The sequence below is a fragment of the Euwallacea similis genome, chromosome 13, assembly GCF_039881205.1.
Source record: "Euwallacea similis isolate ESF13 chromosome 13, ESF131.1, whole genome shotgun sequence".
Taxonomy (NCBI): Eukaryota; Metazoa; Arthropoda; class Insecta; order Coleoptera; family Curculionidae; genus Euwallacea; species Euwallacea similis.
Genome location: NC_089621.1, coordinates 2,439,339 through 2,458,013, shown reverse-complemented (window position 1 = coordinate 2,458,013; position 18,675 = coordinate 2,439,339). Strand labels below are relative to the sequence as shown.

Below are 18,675 nucleotides of genomic sequence, written 5' to 3'. Positions count from 1 at the left end.
TCACGCTCGGGCTTATGCCACTGGAGCAACAATAACTCAGAAATGCCTGGAATATATTAAGAAGTAATCAAAATCCATCATCATTAGCGGAGGAACAAGATTAGACGCCTGATTGATGCTCCTGCTACCGACTTAAGAACGTCGTTTATCTCCCAAGTGGAAGAATGGTACTGAAACGAACCTTGAATGCTGCCATCATCAAGGGTTTTAAAGAAATTCTTTCTTTAAAAACATGATGATGACACCAAGGGGAATGCCCACTCAAAGGAAGTCTTGTCTGGTCGCAGCCGGGTTTTATTGCAGGCCGGGATATGGCCCCCAACCAAATTAATCAAATCCTTTTATTGAAATTGAAATAATTTCCGGAATTTGCGAGGCCGAATCGGTCAATGTAACGTAAAAAACGTCCTCAGATCCATTGCCTCTGATTTATCCCTTTATTCGAACAGATTGTCTAGACTTCGCAATCCCGAAGAGTGACCCTTGTAGAACTGTTGCCACATGTCTCGTTGAGAGAAAGGAAAGGGAGCCCGACGCCGCCGGGTTTTCCCGCACTCTCGGCCCCCCCGGGCACGTGGCCCTTGAAGAGAATTTTCTTTCTTCGGGGAAATGTCTCTATTTTCCCCTCTTCGAGCCTCAAATTTCTTGTTTCAAAATCTGGCAACGCTCACTGTCCCTGTCAGTAGCAAAAGTAATAAAAGTGACAAACGGACTGGTGGACGTCCCGCTGGTCCATTTCACGCCCTAAAAAAACCCATCCGGATGGAAATTAAGCCGGATTAGACGGGCGGAAACGGAAAAAATAAAATAAGAATTCCGAGATGCCCTCGTTCCCCCCGGCCCCCGAAACGGGCTACTTTCCTCCAAACCACCTAGATCTGTCCCTGTCCATTCATCACCACTTACAATCGAAAATCGGGGGTTTGTTTGACACTCGGCTAACGTGGGTGGCTATTGTGCCACCTCTATGGGCATGGAGGGTTGTTTCAAAACATCTGAACCAGCGTTACCAGCCCACAAAAGTCTCTCATCATATGCCTACAATAACCACTAGTGCAAAAATAAGCGCGGTTAAGTGGGCGTGTAAAGAAGCTCATTGTTCAGGCTCATTGAAGAAGCAGCTTCAAGTGGGCGTGTAACTTGAAAGTTATCTGAATTCTGAGGAATATCGTACATAAATCACCATTCTTGTGTAAATAGTAATTGGGGTACGTAGGGGAATGAATTGGGCCTGCAACAAAACGAATGTTTAATCGAATAAATATACCGTGACAAAGCTGCGTTAAAACAATGAGAACGAGCAGATGCTTTTCCAGTCCGACTTGTTAAGTTGCCATATCCACCCTCGTAATAAATGCCCCATCATTTTAATATACGTACAAAAGTGCTATTTCCATGTTAGGATTTAAGCCCGCAATTCATGGTTTTCTTCCAGTCGGCGTTGAATTTGCTCTATACAGGGTGTAACGTGCCACCATGGAGATATTTCAGGGAGCGACGGCAGCCTGCAAAATCATAAAAAAGTGCGAACAGACCCTTGGTCAAAAACGCATCGTTTTTGATATAGACAAAGTGGCAAGGTTTCGCATTTATTCTCAAATTTCGCGTTTTTCCTACATGTGCCTTAAATTAAATTTTTGAAATTTCCTACGCCTATTTTCTCTAAGAAATTTCTTTGCAAAACCCAAATGTGATTCATGCAGGATGGTGTACCAGCCCATTTCAGTATGACGGTAAAAGACTTCCTGAATCAACGTTTTAACAACCGTTGCATAGGCCGAGAGGGTCCTCAGTTGTGGCCTCCTAGATCCCCCGACCGAAATAGCTTGGACTTGTTTTTCTAAGGATATCTGAAATCATTGGTGTATCAGATCCCAATTGAAACAGAAGAGGAATTGCAAAATAGAACAATGGATGCATGCAAAATCGTCCGCAATACTTCTGGAATATCTGAGAGAGCTCTTTGATCTATGAGGCAAAGAGTGGTGTCCTGCATCTTAGGAAGAAGACAATTTCATCAGCTTTTATAATTTTGTTTCCGTCTAGATTTATTTTTACAAATCTGATTAAATGTTACGAATTGCTTCAGATAGTTTGATAACTAAGCCGGATGATTATTTCTTTCTTTACTTCCTTTACATTCTTAATTTGCGTCGATAGATATTTTTGCAAATTCTACGAAACCGATGAAAGATGCGAAAATATTACAAAAGACCAAAAAACTAAAGAATTGAAGAGGGAATTTAAATTTGTTATTCGAATTCATATAGGGAGTTCCAAAAAAGATACATGCGTAAAGTAATACATGACCCGAAAAGACAAAACACCCTGTATATGGCTACTGACGATTTTGATGTTTTGTTCTAGAAGGTCTTAAAGGAAATAAATGCACAAAATTTCAAAACTCTAACTCAAAGCTTACGTGAGAGAAATGCAAAATATGAGAAAAATTTGCCACCCTATATATCGAAAATGGTGCTTTTTTGACCACGGGTCTATTAGTATTTTTTTTTATCATTTAACAGGGTATTATCGCTCCCTGAAATGTCTCCATAATAATATGTTACGCCTTGTATTTAGGTTTACCGAAATTGCGAAATTAGGATCAGGCTGAAGACCAAGGCATCTTAAAGAGAGTAGAGACGGATCAAGAGGTAAGTGAGGCCTTTCATCTTCTTTCTCTAGTTTCAAGATTTTCAGTTGACTTCTGATAGAATTCAAGTTTAAGACCTTTTTGGGAGACCCTTGAGAAACAGCCAGACCGCTTACTTGGCTCATTATTGACCCTCATATTTACCGTTTGAGTTAAGGAATGCTTGAAGAAGTCTCTAATCTCGGAGGGCATCCGAATAAAAAAGGGTTGCCCAACTACCAGCAGGGCCGGCCTTAGCAAGTCTGGCGCCTTGGGTGAATTTTTTATCCCCCCCTTCGCCAAGAAATTCCCCGTTTACTGACTACCAGGTTACTCAAGCCCATCCTGGATTGCTCAGAAAGTTCAGGCTCGGAGTTAAGTAACAACTGCCAATATTGCTTCTTCAGGCTTCAAGCTGCATGGTGCCTTACTTTAGATCATTCAAGTCTCCCAAAATCTTGACCTTCGAGTTAAGTAGTTTAGTCTTTGGTGGAAACGTTCGAAATTCCCCAATTTTCCAGATGAATTCAAGACACATTACATACATAAAAATAGCTCTAATCCAATTTTCTCCATTATCCACAAACACCAAAAATGCGTAATATCGGAAAGTTGACTGAGCCGTGGAATGTGGCCTCCAGCATGGAAATATCTGTGATCTATTATGTGTTCAGCAAAATTCTTCTACAACAAAAGTGTTTGAATAGAGCCTTTTTTGGGATTGGGTAGTTTGGATGTAACCTGATGAGTTGCAAGTAATCTGCAAAGGTTCGGTTCGCTTCCGGGTTACTTAAGCACATCCTGGATTACTCACGAACTTCAATATTTCAAATTTGAAATAAAGAAAATGCTCAGCGATTCATTATTGAATTTCTCAATCACTCTAAATGCAAAAAGTGCATTTCTCCAAAATCCTTTTCTTCCCAAAAAGATAGAAGTGTTTAGCGACTCAATAAACTCGGAGGTGTAGCTGGGTCTAGGGGGGAAAGTTTCCTGTTCGCGTATCCATGGCGACTGTTTCGTTATTGGTTAAAAGCCGGAAGGAAGGAAGGACTTCCTCCCCCGGAACGGGGGGAAACTGGGGGGCGGTTAATAAACGCCGGGGGGATCGTTTCAGTTAACAAGCTTTATAAAGGTAAGCTTTCAGTGACGCTTTTATGAGGCTTTTACAAGCCGTTCCGGTGTTATTGCTTTTCATGCAAATGGGCTCCGCTTATTGGGATTTCGCTAGGAGAGAGCTTTGTAATGAGATTTCCTTTTGGGGAACTTTGGTCTTTGGATACGAGCGAAATAAAAGGTTTCTATGCCAAATTGAGCATGTATCCGCTAAAGCTGAAAAGCCAAGAGGTATCAAAAGGAAGCTAAACTACCCGGGACAAAACGCAACTTCCGCTAACGCCTTTAAAGTTCGATTTAAATGGTAAGATTGAATACTTGGATCGGCGAGAAGAATCGGTCACAAGGTAGAAAGCGTTATCAATGGTTTGTCGCTGGTCTTGGAGCCCCGCCCAAGAAGGACACGGTTTTCTAAGATTGCACAAAAGACCGTCCCGGGTCCAAATTAAATATTTAGCCACCTGGGGTTAGGACACGTGTAAACACGGTAGTCTTTGTTACCGGGGCAGTTCCGCCTTAAGGTACATCGCCGGCAATGTCATTTGTTAAATCGAAACGATATGGTGATATTGAGCGAGGGTCCTGATCCGGTAATCCCGAAAACTAATAAAAACTCCGCTCGATCACTGCTAATGACCTGGCAAACCGAAAGTTTAATAAAGCCTTAATGCGGATCAACCCTTCAAGATCGTCGCGTCCATGCTCCATTGGGTGACAACTTAATTAAGGGAGTCATAATTTATTTATAAGCTCGAACTTTTGTGTGTTCTTCCAGATTTAGCGGCATAATATAAATTTGAGAAAACAAAGGGATGCGTGTCGGTGAAACGAGCGATCACGATCGAATCAGCCCCTCTTTTCGTTTTATACGACAACGAGGGCAATCTGTTAAGGCGAATCGGGACAACCGTAATGAAAATAAACGAGCCCCGGGGACTTTTATAAAGCACCCTAATGGCTTAATGACTGTTGTATATGGGGCGATGGATTGATTTTTCCCCTTTTAGTGTTATGATGTAGTCGTTTCGAATTTAGTAGGGGCATATGGAAAAGGTATCTGTTGCCTGAAACTTTTGCAACTTCACTTAGTTACGAATACTTCGGAAATAAATTCTCAAATCGGGGAACTTTGTAGGTGCGGATGGATGTTATCCTCTGTCAATCGTGAAAACTTCGAGTTCCTGAAATACTGACTAGCCTTAATGCCGATTTTCTCGAATTTGAAAATGCCTCAGAGTGGAGATTCAAAAGCGAGAGGCGAATAAAAAAAAAGTATTCGAACGCCAAAAGCTTAATCTACTTGAACTCGAACCGTCAATTGGTGTCTGATTTTTTCATTGAATTTCAAAAGTTAACGCGCTTAAACGCGAATTTGTAATCTCCTTTGTAAGAAAAATTGATGTTTTTACTAACAAAACTCTAATTTGCCACCACTGTGCAATGTCATCAAATCGTATTCATCTATCCCACATAATATAGCCGTCTTTATTTATCTTATTACAAGTTACCCCAGTAGTAAAGTAGGCTCTGGATGCAATTGCACGTACGTTAAATATATTGTTTTCATTTAAGCGCGTGTATAAGAAAAGGATGGTTATAGATTATACAGTAGTTAGCTTTGAGAGTGGTGGTAAATAAAAATTTAAACAGACAAAATCAGATAATTTTGTTCCAGTTTTTGGAGTTCACTCCATGGAACGATTTTGTTGTTAATCTTCTAGAAATCGATGTTTTTTACATTTTTAATCCAATTACTTTAGATTAGCTTCGGTTAATACTTTAAATACAATAATTTATTGAAACTACTTACAGTTTTTTAATCTATCCATATCGATAACATTTTCTTAATCAATAAACTTGACTTTTTCCAGTAAACTTTTTAGTGTGATCGAATTATTATGCTACTACACGAGGTAATTTGTATGGAGAAATCGAGTCAGAATATCTCGGGGAAGTAGTTGAACTTAGGTTGGAACGCACTGGAAAACTTGGACAACATCGAAGTCCACTACCTCTACAATCGCTTGGACAAATGTCCGAAAAATCTTTTGGACTCGCAGTGAGTAACAAGGAGAACGACCTTATCAACACCTAAACACTATGGAGGACGCAACGAAATTAATCTTTTCAGCCCTACAAGCTGGAAGAAGCAGACTCACAGTTCCTCCTCTATCTTCCGAGTTCGGTCCTAGTTACGCAATACATTAATAAACAAATTCCCCTGCTGGCTAAACCGCATACATTAAACACCATCCTAAATGGACCTAAACCGAGGTCCATTATTCCAAAAATCATAATTCCGGGGCCTTATCGGTTTTCAACTCGACTTGCTCCATACGGGCTTTATGATGAATGACCCTGCTGCGTCATGTCCAGGCCATTTGGCCCTTATCGCAACTGAGATAGGATTGAGCTTTAGCCACGTGACCGCTCTCTATGCCACACAAGAGGATGCGAAAAAAGCAATAATTTGTCCATCAGCAGCAATGAAAATTGTGTAAATTGTCCCCCGGAGAGAGCTCGTCAATAAGGCCAGGTGGCAATTTGTATGGTGTCTAAAACATTGAAGGATCCATGCTGTTGGTCATCTGTCCTGTAGGGGATAGTGAAGCATAAAATTGATTTGTCAGTTGGTGGTGGCGAGGCGCAAGAATCCATCAAACCAACCAAACTAAATCCGGCCTAATGTTTACGTACAAGCGATATAAAGACATATTCAAGCCTAATGGGTATACTAATTCCGTATACGAAACTATTCGGCTCCGATCCAGGGATTTAAGCCCTATAGCTCGACAAAGAACAGTTTAAACCTTTTGTACGGGGGCAATTTTTCGTCTTTTGTGAGGCGATACAACATAAATAACCTTATTAGGGCGATACAATGGCTTTTCACACATCCGTGTTTACGGTATACCCGGGTATTGTGCCGAGTTTTATATAAATAACCATGGAATTGTGTGGCTGCTCTCTGGATCCTCGTATTTGTCCCAGATTGATGTAGTTAATTATAACACGCAGATAAGGATTGTTTATTCACTTTTCAAGGTAACGTGGAGATATTCAAACCTATTTTCAATCAATTCCACGTAAGGCAAATATTGCCTGCCTCATTGCACAATCGGTGGGAACAAGCATTGTATTCAAAAACTCGATAATGGAGGTGTATGTAAATGAAAGGCGGAGCTTCTGTTACAGTTGTTCGACAGAATTTTATTAATTCGTTTAAAATAAGCCCAATAATCTAGACCAAAAATAATAAATATTAATACAAGAATAACAGTAAATAAAATTAAAAAAATTGATTTGGCCGCTCCGAGATCGCAGGTTTGATGGAATGGAGAGACACATTGAGGATCTCAGAAACGGGCAAATCGTCGAAAAATAGAATTGTATATTATAAGGCACTTAAAAGTAGTTATGTATAAGCCTTTTTGAAGTATGGTACTTAATCATGAACACGTGATTTTAAGATACTGGTTCAAATGCGATTAACGAGTGGATCAGTCCGCCGCACCAATTTCCCTTTAGATCATCGACTCTTCACTCTGTCGCACTTAGTAGACGGCAGCTGGAACACCAAATTGATCAGTTTATATTAATGCCGAGGAATCATACAGTATTAGTACAAAATTCGCTTCGTTACCGAAACTTCCTGCTGGAGAAATGTGGATAAAACACTCAAATCAGGCGGAAGTCTTGACGGAGGGCAGGATAGGAAGTTGGGCTTAGGCACAAAAATTTGTCATGTTCAATCCAAAAATTGATTAAAATGTAAGTGGCATTAGTGCAACCCCATCGGCTTTTTAGCGATAAGCATCAGGGACTCAACGAAAGCTGGAAGAATTGTTAAAAAATAAGGATTTGTTAAGACATCAAATACGTTAACGAGGAATTCATCGGAAGCCTCTTCGGACCTTCAAAGAGCCCGCTTCAGAAAAATTCAGATCAGAAAGATCAAAGGCAGAATCACGAAATATTGGTTAATTTGATACTGCAGATGCTTCTGTCAATTTTAAAATGTAAAGAGACACTGTTCACTTTCTAGAATGGAATTTACTGGGGCAAGACAAAATCCCCAATTCCCCAAATCTCTGGTTACAAACAAGTCTTGTAAAGAAGCATTTTTTAACGCAAAGACGCATTTTTACGTAACGCAAATCTTACGTTCTCGCATCGGTCTCTAGAAATCTTCCGAAATCCTGAACCGCTCATAATGAAATTGACGCGCTCGGTTAAGCCACAACGCCTTACTTACATTCTCTCTCGCCAAATTCTGCTTACAACATCTCTGCGCAAAAGCATTTTCGTGAATTATTACATTAAAATTAAATTCCTTAAATTTCTCAAAAATGTTGACCCTTTTAAAATGGAATTAAACCGAACTAACCGGATTAAAAAAAAACAAACAAAAAAATGCCAACAATTAATAGAAGAAGTCATTGCAAACGCCATAATTTAATAAACAGCTCTTAAACTCTGGATGCGTGTTTGTCAAAGTCGCGCGTGCTCATCTTTAAAGCAGCGCATAACAAGCATATCGGCAAACGTCGGCAATGTTCGTCGACTTACCGAACGGCCTGATGGGGTGCTTGTCCCACAAGAAAGTCCTTTTGACGGGTGACAGATACGAATCGCGCAGGTAGAAGGGCGATTTGCCCCAAGGAGTGTGAATGGATGCGGGTCTGAGGGGGGAATCCCACCAGAAGGGATCCCTCGTCACCGCGGAGATGGGCAGGGATGGGGAGGGGTCCAAAAGGTCGTTGAACAGGCTCTTACTTGGTCTGCTCCAGAGGGGCTGGCCGGCGTAACTGTATCCCCCAGGCTGGAAATAAAAAACAATTCCCATTGATCTCCAAAAACAAATGCGATTTCTTATGGATAAGAAGTAAAACGAAAAAAAGCGTTGTTGATGTGATTATCCGGTTTGTTTAGATTTAGTTTGTTCGCACGTTTATTACTCGACTTGCTCCTGGAACTGGCTACAATTCTTTGTAGTTCAACTTCAAGTGCGCATCCAGCAACTTGCCGAATATTTCTGTGGTAATTTATCGGTCGGATAATCGTCATTTCACCCTACCTTGGAGACAGGAGTAGAGTTGAGTTTGTTCCCAGTGAGGGGCCACAAAGTGGGGTAGATCTTGTCAAGCTCAGCCAAACGGTCGAGGTGACTCAGCCAGGAACGGTGGGGGTCGTACTTGTCGGTTGATGGTGGAGGCCTTTTACTGTAAACCAAATAGAGGGGGTAGCGCGAGAAGGGGTAGGTGGTGTGGAAGATGTTGCTGGGCCATTGACTGGGCTCGCGACCACGGACGCGCTCGACGTGGTCTCTCCAGGCTCCGTCGGAGTCGTAAGGTCTTGGTTTGGTCACGTGATAGGCTGTATGGGGGAAATTATTGGTAAAATTTCTCGTCGCTTAAACAGACTTCCTTTAACTACTAAAATTCAGTGAAATGAGGATTAAAACGCCAATATCATTAAGGAATGGCCACTCAGATTGTGACGTTTGTTTTTTTTTATGACGAACGTCTCGCCATTTTGGCAGGCAGTGCAGTGTTGCAAAGTGGAAAATAATCTCTTTCTGTGAAATTTATAAAAGAGATCGATTCGATATTATTAAGAAAACAGTGATTTAAGCGGGATTGCTTCTTATTAGCTGAATTTCGAACAATCGGATTTGTCTCTGATGGTATCCAACCAATCAGATCAACTGAAGGTCAGCTGATACCATTGTTTAGTAGCCAATGTTGCCACGTCAAGTCAAAAGGCTTATTACATTGTATTTTTGTAATAAACGTTGAGCATAACACACTTGTAAAGTAAAGCTAGTTGGACTGTTTCTTGATTTTAGGTGATATTTTCCATATAGTAACCTGAATGAGGTGTTTTTCCCAGGTGATTGAGTATCGCTAAGGGGAACCCAATTCCATTCCTTCACGCATACAGCCAAAGCAGACGTCGACGCTAATTTTTAAAGATGGAAAACGGGCTCCGGGTGTGGAAAATCTTCAGAGAGCTCGAAATCTCTTTTGTAGTACATCGATGGGAATTCAAGGTTTTTTAAAAATTGCTTCAGTTCGGGCAACCTTTTTGGAAAAAACAAATTACCAAAGGGACTGAATATTGTGTTTTAATCTTGTTGCGGGCGGTTTTCCAGGTCACGTTACTCGGATCGCCTCATGTGAGCGTGGTCCATACCCGATTCCGTTCAAAATTATTCAAATACATGCACTCGGAAACACATTACAAATAAAGGCATTTCCCAGTGGGACACTCCTTAAAAGCGTGCCTACTATTATAGGAGATCATTGATGAAATCCGCCTAAAAATAGAGGAAACTTGACTGCCAAAAACCACACGATTCCAAAGATCCGAAAATATTTTTGGATCACCTTGAACGGTTTAACTACGTGTGTAAATCTGGACCAGCCTGGCACTGCTGAGCTAAATTGTTCCGTTTTACTGGAATACTAAAATAGTTTTCAAGGTGAACGTTATTTTAAATCCAAATGCAACTTAAGGAATATCGAAATCGCTTTAGTACTACAGAAGAAGTTAATTGTTCAAAAGGTTAAAAAATAAAGGGCCAAAGCGACAGTCACAAATGAGGGAAAATTTTCAAAAAAAAAATATCTGCTGCTTACCCATAACAACTTATTTTTATCGCCACCCAACCCGCGCGAGACGCAACTGAGCTTCGCTCTGATTCAGTTTCACGAAAACGAAAAACTTTTGGCTCCCACCACTGTCTTGTTGCCGATGACGTCACCCCGCGGCTTTGGGTTAAAAATATGATTTTTTTCGCTTAGGTAACGGCGATATGGCTAACGGTCAGTGATTAATGGAATATGTATGCAGTTAGCTGGCGATAATTGTTAGCTGGACACTCATCCAAAAGGAGTTGCCAGTTAGTTTTCGTCGTTCAAAGGTCGGGTTAGCCTGCGAACAGCTGAGAATGTTAGTTTAAGTATATACACCACACTACAGAATACTTTGAAGAGTCGGGTTGCGCCTCTTCAAGGGATCCTCTGGCGACAACCAAGCGGATATCTTACCTCCAAGGCGATTCCCTCAAACATCAAAATCAGCTACATGTCGCTATACATACAACCTCAAACACGTGTACGCTCGTGGGAAAAAAATAACTGCGGATCGCCCTGGCAAATGCTGGAGCAGTTAATGTTAAAAAGCTTCGTTAGTTGCTTTGGACATGACATTCAAGCGATGGTAGGCTGCAAGAGACCATGGGTGTCGGGTCTAATGCCCCATTGAACACGGCTCGAGCGTTTGCGGGGGCGTGCGCGATTTAGTGCTTTTCCAACACTTTTTTATTTCAATTCTGAGGCTGTACAATCATCACTATCAAATATATCATATTATAGAATTACACGTATGTATAAATACACTTCTAAATATAAACAGTAAATACAATAACTCATAAAATTGAACGACACAAGATAAAGCAAGGCACATTGTCTTCCTTGGTTGTTTCGAGGGTTTGCTAACTAAAGCCGCCTCAAATTTGGACTCAGCTACACCGCTTTAGGTTTTGTTCACGTAGGTACAGCCTTAAAACATTGATCCGGAAAATCGGCTCAATTTTAGGCGGCTTTAGCTAGCCATAACATGTTTGGAGAAAAGTTTTAATACTGGTAAGACGACTTACCAGGCCTGTATCTATCCAAATGCCCAAAGTTGTGGGGGAAGATCGGTCTGGGAGAGTAGCCATAAGTGTCGCGATGAAGGGGGTCGTACCGGTATCCAGGAACGTGGATACGTTCGGCTGCAGCACTGGGCTCGTCGTAAATGGACTTGCCGAAGGGCCAGCCGGTTGAAAGTTCTGGGATGTCGCTCAGAGGTCTAAAGATGCCTCTGGGTCTGGATGAGTACGTATCGGAGGCCCGCAGGTCGTCAGATCCTGAAGACGAACACTACAATACTCCAAGTTACAACTACTAATCGAGGAGAGTACCTTTGAGGGATCGCACAAAGGACTGCCAGAACTTGGCCTTTTTAGTGGGCGACTCGTTGAGGCTGATCATTTCGAGATGGTCTTTGAAAGACATGGCGTCGTTTGTAAGTTGCTTCGGCTACTTGGTTTACTTGGTCGTTCGTCTGGAAGAAAAAAAGATACCGTGGAGCGTTCTGGAAATGTGAGGGGCCAATGCTACGCGTTTGATGCAGCATTTAATTTTATTAACTTCGAGCCCTGGTATTAGCTAACAAGCCACCAGCCCTTGCAACTACGACAGGTTGGTGAAGGAGGCGAATGGTGGAATGTGCTTGCATAGGCTCTGTCCTCATCGGGGCTTTAAAAGTTTTCGCTTACTGGATGGCTACCCCACTGAGGTGTAAATATGTATGTTTTGGAAATACACAGTGTGCTAAAGATTACTCTAAGGATTCATTGAGGAAGATTGGAAATTGTTGATAATCTGTTTAAAAAAATCTATTAGTTTAATTTAACCTAATGGCCCCATAAATCATTTTAATGGCTCCCCCCTCCCGGTTTTTTGTTGAGTGAAACTCAAATGAACTTTTCGAAAATTTTTAGAAATAAAAAAAAATCTTAAAAATCACATCAATTTAAAAAATATATATAGAGAAATTTTGATTTTTTTTTTAGTTGGAAAAATCTTAAATTAACTCTAACAATCCATCAACTATACAATCTTCAGAGACCACAATAGATCTTCGGAAAACTTTTGAATATCAAATTTTCGAGAATCTCATCAAAACCTTATGAATATCACATAAATTTTTCCATAGAAATATTCAAAAAGGTCTGAAAAATCCAAAGCTATTTCTGAAAACCCCTTTGATCTTATGGATTTGCCCTTGATTTTTAACACGAGATTTCAAAAATCTTCAAAATTTTTCGTATCACTTCAAACCGATTTAACAGTTTTAAAAGAATCAAGAAACTGCTGAAAACTCGTTAAAAAGTATCTTGAAATGTTCTGAAATTATTTAAAAACGTGTAAGAAATTGCCCAGTCTCGTGCAAAATCGCCTGAAAGTCTCTGAGGAGCAAAAATGTCTCTCGAGAATAACTTGCAAGTGAAATGAAATATTCTAAGGCAAAACCTCGGAAAAGGAGTTTCTGGCTCAAAAAAAAATTGAAAAATTCCTGAATATTCCAAGAAAATTAAGACTGAATAAAGAAAAGCTGTTTAAAATAATTTTAAAAAATCATCGAAAAAATCCATAAAAAATGCTTTAGACCTAAACTCTCCATCTCAGGTACCATTGTTTCCTTCTTAATTCAATGCGAGTCAACGCATTGTACCAGTTCCATCATGTTACTTTTTATTATTTGTTGTTTGCATGTTACTTGCTATATTTAGGGTTTGAAATTCATCCCTCCAATTTAAAATTGAGATTCCGTATCGAATTGCCAAACAAAATACAGACTATAAATAAACTAAGTAATGACTTTGAAAACAAATAAGTAGTTTCCGTCTTGTGTGCCGATGGAGTTTCAAAGTTCTAGCGAAAAATTGGCAAATGATGGAATTTTAATGTAAAACAAATCAGGCACAGCAGGATGGATACTGCTGTGACGTCGCATCCAGTATCTCCCGCACGAGCCCGAGGTCGATCTAATTTGGTGGTGGGCCTATTTTTAAAACTACTTTTATGCTTCTGGCAAGTCTGGATTTTCGCGAAACAGATCTTGTTTGTAGCATCATAAAAAGCATTCTAGGATTGTGAAAATCGCGTTTTATATATAACTTAACGCTTTTATGCACCGAGTTCGCATCACAAAGTTGTACCTACTCACAAAGTGAATACAACACCGCGTTGTAAAGCTCGTAAAAATCATTCATGGCTGCACATAATTAGCGAGATGTTTTTCGGGTGCGATGCCAAAATTTACGAAATAACTTTTTCGAAGGAACGAAAACAAATGAGCGTATAAAATTTCGCTAACATAACAATTTTACATAACGATCCCCACGGCCAGAGCTGCCTATTTTTGTGTATAGCTTGGGCGGCCAGCGAATCGAAAATAGACCTCATATAATATCATCTCGAAAAATAATTTTGCGGGCGGTCATTTGACTGCTCATTTGACGCATAGCGTTTCCAGATAACCAAAATTTCAAATTTGCTAAGTTCCCCTGAGGCTCAAAAATATGTGAGCTTTCTTCGGCCAAAAATCGTCCAACAGGGGTCTTCTTGACAAGTGGCGGACGCAAGGGTTCATATTAAATGGCGCACTTATTGGTGAAGGGGAATAAAAAAATTTCGAAAGAATCTCATCACCGAAAAAGGCCTTATGTAGCTTGAGTCATGTATCGCATGACGTCATTTTATCTGTAGGCATATAAGTCAATTCAACAAGACAAAAATAGCCCCGTTACATAAAACAATAGGTGCACCTCGACGGGAATAGTCATGTAGGCTTAAAATACTACCATGGGGAGGATCTAAAAATTCCAAAGGAAACTTGCTCGTTGACCTTAAAGTAACCCTACATACTTACGACCCCAGAAACAAACTCTTTTTTGGCACTGAAAATATACGAAGAAACACTTGGTGTTTTTTCTGTACTAACCTACTAAGTTGGCGGTATAGCGAGTCGAGATCTGCGACTACTGTTCGGCACTGACTGCGTCGCGACGTTCGGCGTCGTTTTTCGAGAGGCGTCCGTGACGTCGTCGGGACGCGGGGGCGTTATCCCTCCATTTGTTCAAAATTACCACGTATGGTTTTTCGCGGGCGCCGATTTGCCAAAATTTCAGTTTTAGATCACTTACGTAGCGTGTGGCGTCACGATGACATTGAAATAAATAAATAAATAAAACGTGATCGTTTGCTAATGTTCGGCCAAATAAATGCGGATTCAGTTGGCCCTTGATTAGGGCTAAGCTGCCAATTTCAGAGAGCCAATTTCGGGATTAGAAGCTGGAGGTGTGGAGAGAGATTTGGAGGAAATAAAGTTCAACTTCAGCACAAAAAACCTTTATTATACCCGAAATTCGTTCATTAGTGGACAACAGCTTAATAGATAGAAAAACTAACAAGTAGAGGGTTTTCCCATTTTTTGAGAAACTGGAAATGAGTTTATCTGGAAGTTTTCAGAAACTGGAAATCAGTGTAAAAGGAATTCAATCTTGGAAAAATTCTCGAAATTGGAAAGGCCAAAAAATTATCAAACAAATTCATCTACATCAAGGACAATTTTACTGTTGAAAGCAGCATATTTTAGCATACTTCAGAAACAAAGCAAATTGTTGCAACACAATGTTGATAACACATTTGTTTTACAACATTGCCATAAAACTTAGTTAATGAATTTTCCACACTCAAGAAGGAAATCGCAATTCCACTATCACTTTTAGCTTGGCCCAGAGATATGGCGTAGTGCTTCGAAGCCGTATGCGCAAGCGCCAAATTGAATTTTTTTTACCATCCCGGCGTTCCAGAGCCACCTTCGGAAAAAAACTCTATTATTTCAAGATTTAGATATGATACACAAAACAGTGTTTATTGATCAAATATGACGATTTAGGTATGGATAGATGATGATATATCGTTTTAAAGGAAATTTAATCGTCTCGCAATACATTTACTAATGTACAAGATGTTCAATTTTTTTAAAAAAGCACTTAAAAATTAAATGATATATATAGGGTGTCCCATTTAATATATCAAAATTGCTACTACTTTTTTATACAAGGAGTTCCCGAAACCATGGTACAAATGGGTATTGGGTGCTAGAGAGTAAAAAAACAGAGCGAGTTAGTTAAATTGGCCAGATATTTTCAAACAATAGGTCATACTCAGGAATCCCCCTAGGAACAAATCCAAATCCGAAAATCAAAAACTGTGACATCTATTTTCAATTCACACAATAAAAAAATACTTTGGCACCCTGTAGAATGATAACGAGCAATTTTTGTATAATATAAATCTATCTGAAAAAATCGATAAAGTGTCTCTTCAGTGCCACGACACTCCCTCAAGTGAACGTATAAAACTTTAGGTAGAAGTTTCTGGGACACCCCGTATATACTATTTTTTTGGCGGCTATGGACCAAGTACACGAAGCGATAAGGAAACACAGAATTTGCTTTAATGTATTTCAAAGGACAATTTTACTGATAACTGATTAGATATAGTATAATATGTACATTAAACCCGAATGTTAAAATCAGTTTCGTCAGATTTTATGTTAAAATTAGGGTATATAAGGGGCCCTTCAAAGTCCTATGGCTGTCCATGGGCGGCATAATAGCGCTTCCTATTATAGCTTACGATGGGCTTACAACCGCAAGAGTTCAACAACCTTTGATTGTTTCTCTTTCGAACTTGCTGATTAGGATGAATAGAAATTAGGAAACCTCCTTTTGTTTAGTAAACTGTTGTATGCTGAAAATAAGCACTTTTGTTTCTCTAAACTAGATCGATTAATTTAAAGAAAAAGAGCCAAATTTTCAATAAACACCCACCAAAGTGCGTCACATGTTTTTCCATGCCCACGCAGTATAGTTTTAATAAAAATATGTTTTTCTCCGACCATGGAAAAAAAGGTAACTTTTATCCTAATTAAGCTCAACCAAAAGCATTGTTTTCGCCTCAAGTAAGAGAATATTCCGTAGCGTCGTCTCTAGAAGCGAAAGTTTCAAAGGACGCTCGAACGCAGTCCGCCATTCATGGAAGTATTGTTGGAAGCCGATGTTGACTGTTTTGATAATTTCGTGTATGCTTGGCTGCCTGCAATAAATCGTGGATTGTCGAAGCGCAGCGTGTGCAAGTGTGGCTGGTCATGTGAACAATAATTAAATTTTAATTTAAATTATATTAACATGCTTGAGCCCAGAAAAAGTGTTCTACTCGGTGAGAATCGTGTTCTGCATTTCATTAAACAAATCCATTTTCGGTTTAAATAAACGGACAGTGGCGAGCGACAAACATTTTTGAGGTGATGAAAACAATTCTGGCCCTCGAAGAAGGACCGCCCTGTAGATGCTCACAACAAGTCCTGGTGGCCTAGATTCTAACGAGCAGTATACGTATAAAATTTCGAATGTGATATTTCAAAAACTGAAGGAGCTGCAATAACGAAAAATTTTTGCATATATAGGGTGTCTCATAATAGTATGTCAAAAATTCAACGGATGAATCTGTAGTTGATTTTCAGAAAAAAACTTCACATGAACATGGATTCATTTTCGCTTCCTGTCTGAAATACAGGGTGATTCAAACATATTTTTTTAGTATTTCCTCGTAAGTCCATTCCGGCATTAAATGTTAAATTTATGAAAAATGACGAGTGTAAAATAGGTATGGAGACACGACTTTTAAGGGAAACACGATGTTTTTAATTTTATCAGTGGCGTTTCCGTTGATATAACCCTGAACGTTTTCAATGAAAAATGTGATACTCCATTGGTTTTTAATAAAAATAATTTTCTGAATGTTTCATATTTCTGTAAAAAAAGTTTCTTAAATATTTTCCACAATGTTAACCGTTTTCATGAGGAAAAACATTATTTTCTAACTAATATTGAAACTACTAGACTAAGTTAGGTATACTATGTTAAGAAAAATTGATATAAATAAAATGTTGAAAATGCCCTTCATCTGATAGAATGCTTACAAAAGGAAGTGAAAAAAGAAACCAGTGACATATCACATTTTTCGTTTAAATTGTTTAGGATCGCATCAATGGGGACGTCATTGGTGGAATTAAAAAATTGTTTTCCCCTTAAAAAATCCACACCTATTTTTGCTCCCCAATTTTTTTAAGATTATTTAATACCGGAACGAACTTATGAGGAAAACATTTTAAAAATCATGATTTTTTACCACCCTGTATTTTAGGCCGGAAACGAAAACGAGCTTATGCTCATACGATTTTTTCTTCTTAAAATCATCCACGGATTCACCCCCTGAATTTTTGATATACTAATATGAAACACCCTGTATATAGCGAATTATATAGCGAACTATTCATATTTTTGATTAAGTAATTTGCTGTTTCAGGTTGGTCAGCTAATTTTAGGGACATCCTGTCTCGTACTACAGAACGACATTGTTCTGCATTGGTCTCCGTATGCACACCCGCAGCAACTCCAAAGTAAAGTTCTTCGTAATTAAATTTCCGTATGAAGTAAAGGAAACATAATCAGGGAGATTATTGGAGAAGTTATTTCGCTTTCTTGCGTGGTTTAAAGCAGCTTCAAAATATCTGAAAAACGTGTAAACACAACGGATCTTGCTACGTCTTCGGCTATCTATTGATTCTAAATTTAAAATATGCACGAGTTCCTTGCCAATGCGTCTGGAAATTGAAATAAAAATATTTTTAATTTTCGCAAGAACACATGAGCGCAGCGGCAGCTTATAATACACAAAAATAGCAGTTTCATTCCCTTTATCTGGATATAACGATTACCGAATTCATGGGCTTCTAAAAGCGGCAATGAGTTGCCCAATGAATGAAAAGCTATTTTTGAACACTTAATTCAACGTTTTCAAGAATAATTAATGGCTGCCTGTTTACTCGACAACCTACACTAAAAGCGGAAAATTCGCATCTCTCCAGGAAATATAAACATGGATATAAATTTCCAGTCTTACTACATTATTCCTGTCTTGATGTGACTACTTAGGGGATATATGGGGAAACTGAAACTTTCCCCATTTACCAGTTAATTTGAAAAGAAAAAAAAACCTTTCGGGGTTAACATGGGAAAAGCAAATATCAGCCGTTGGCTACAAATTGACCTTTCGCCACCTCTTACTTTGGACAAACAAGTAGAATGTTGTCTTGATCCCATTTGACCGTGTAAACAGGGTGGAATCAAATTAAGCGAGAAAAAGCGTCCCCGGCCGTTGCAAACAAGGCAATATACTCAACCCCGCGTATTGGGGTGGTTTTATTGTGTCAACTCACCCCCGCAACCGAATATGTTCACT

At 39.4% G+C, this 18,675-nt stretch overlaps 1 protein-coding gene across 4 annotated transcripts; it reads right to left on the bottom strand.

Moving 5' to 3' along the window:
* Positions 1 to 6,932: 6,932 nt before the first annotated feature.
* Mf (myofilin) lies at positions 6,933 to 18,675 on the bottom strand. Of its 4 annotated transcripts, none has more exons than XM_066396816.1 (6): positions 18,653 to 18,675; positions 11,718 to 11,860; positions 11,412 to 11,663; positions 8,826 to 9,124; positions 8,318 to 8,570; positions 6,933 to 7,316 (listed from the first exon to the last, which is right to left on the bottom strand). In XM_066396816.1, the coding sequence occupies exons 2-6, from the start codon at positions 11,809 to 11,811 to the stop codon at positions 7,303 to 7,305; spliced, it is 912 nt and encodes a 303-aa protein (XP_066252913.1). In that variant the 5' UTR covers positions 11,812 to 11,860; positions 18,653 to 18,675; the 3' UTR covers positions 6,933 to 7,302. The 4 variants fall into 4 exon arrangements, with proteins under 4 accessions (XP_066252913.1, XP_066252911.1, XP_066252914.1 ...); XM_066396814.1 differs by lacking the exon at positions 18,653 to 18,675 and adding an exon at positions 14,306 to 14,466; XM_066396817.1 differs by lacking the exon at positions 18,653 to 18,675 and adding an exon at positions 14,306 to 14,466 and having other exon boundaries at positions 8,525 to 8,570.

Excerpts from the sequence above, each read along its gene's own strand:
- Mf (XM_066396816.1), bottom strand. The coding sequence starts at position 11,811 with ATGTCTTTCAAAGACCATCTCGAAATGATCAGCCTCAACGAGTCGCCC. Across the intron at positions 9,125-11,411 it reads TTTGGATAGATACAGGCCTG|CCTATCACGTGACCAAACCA; the intron begins GTAAGTCGTCTT and ends TCCCCCATACAG. Across the intron at positions 8,571-8,825 it reads ACTCTACTCCTGTCTCCAAG|CCTGGGGGATACAGTTACGC; the intron begins GTAGGGTGAAAT and ends TTTTATTTCCAG.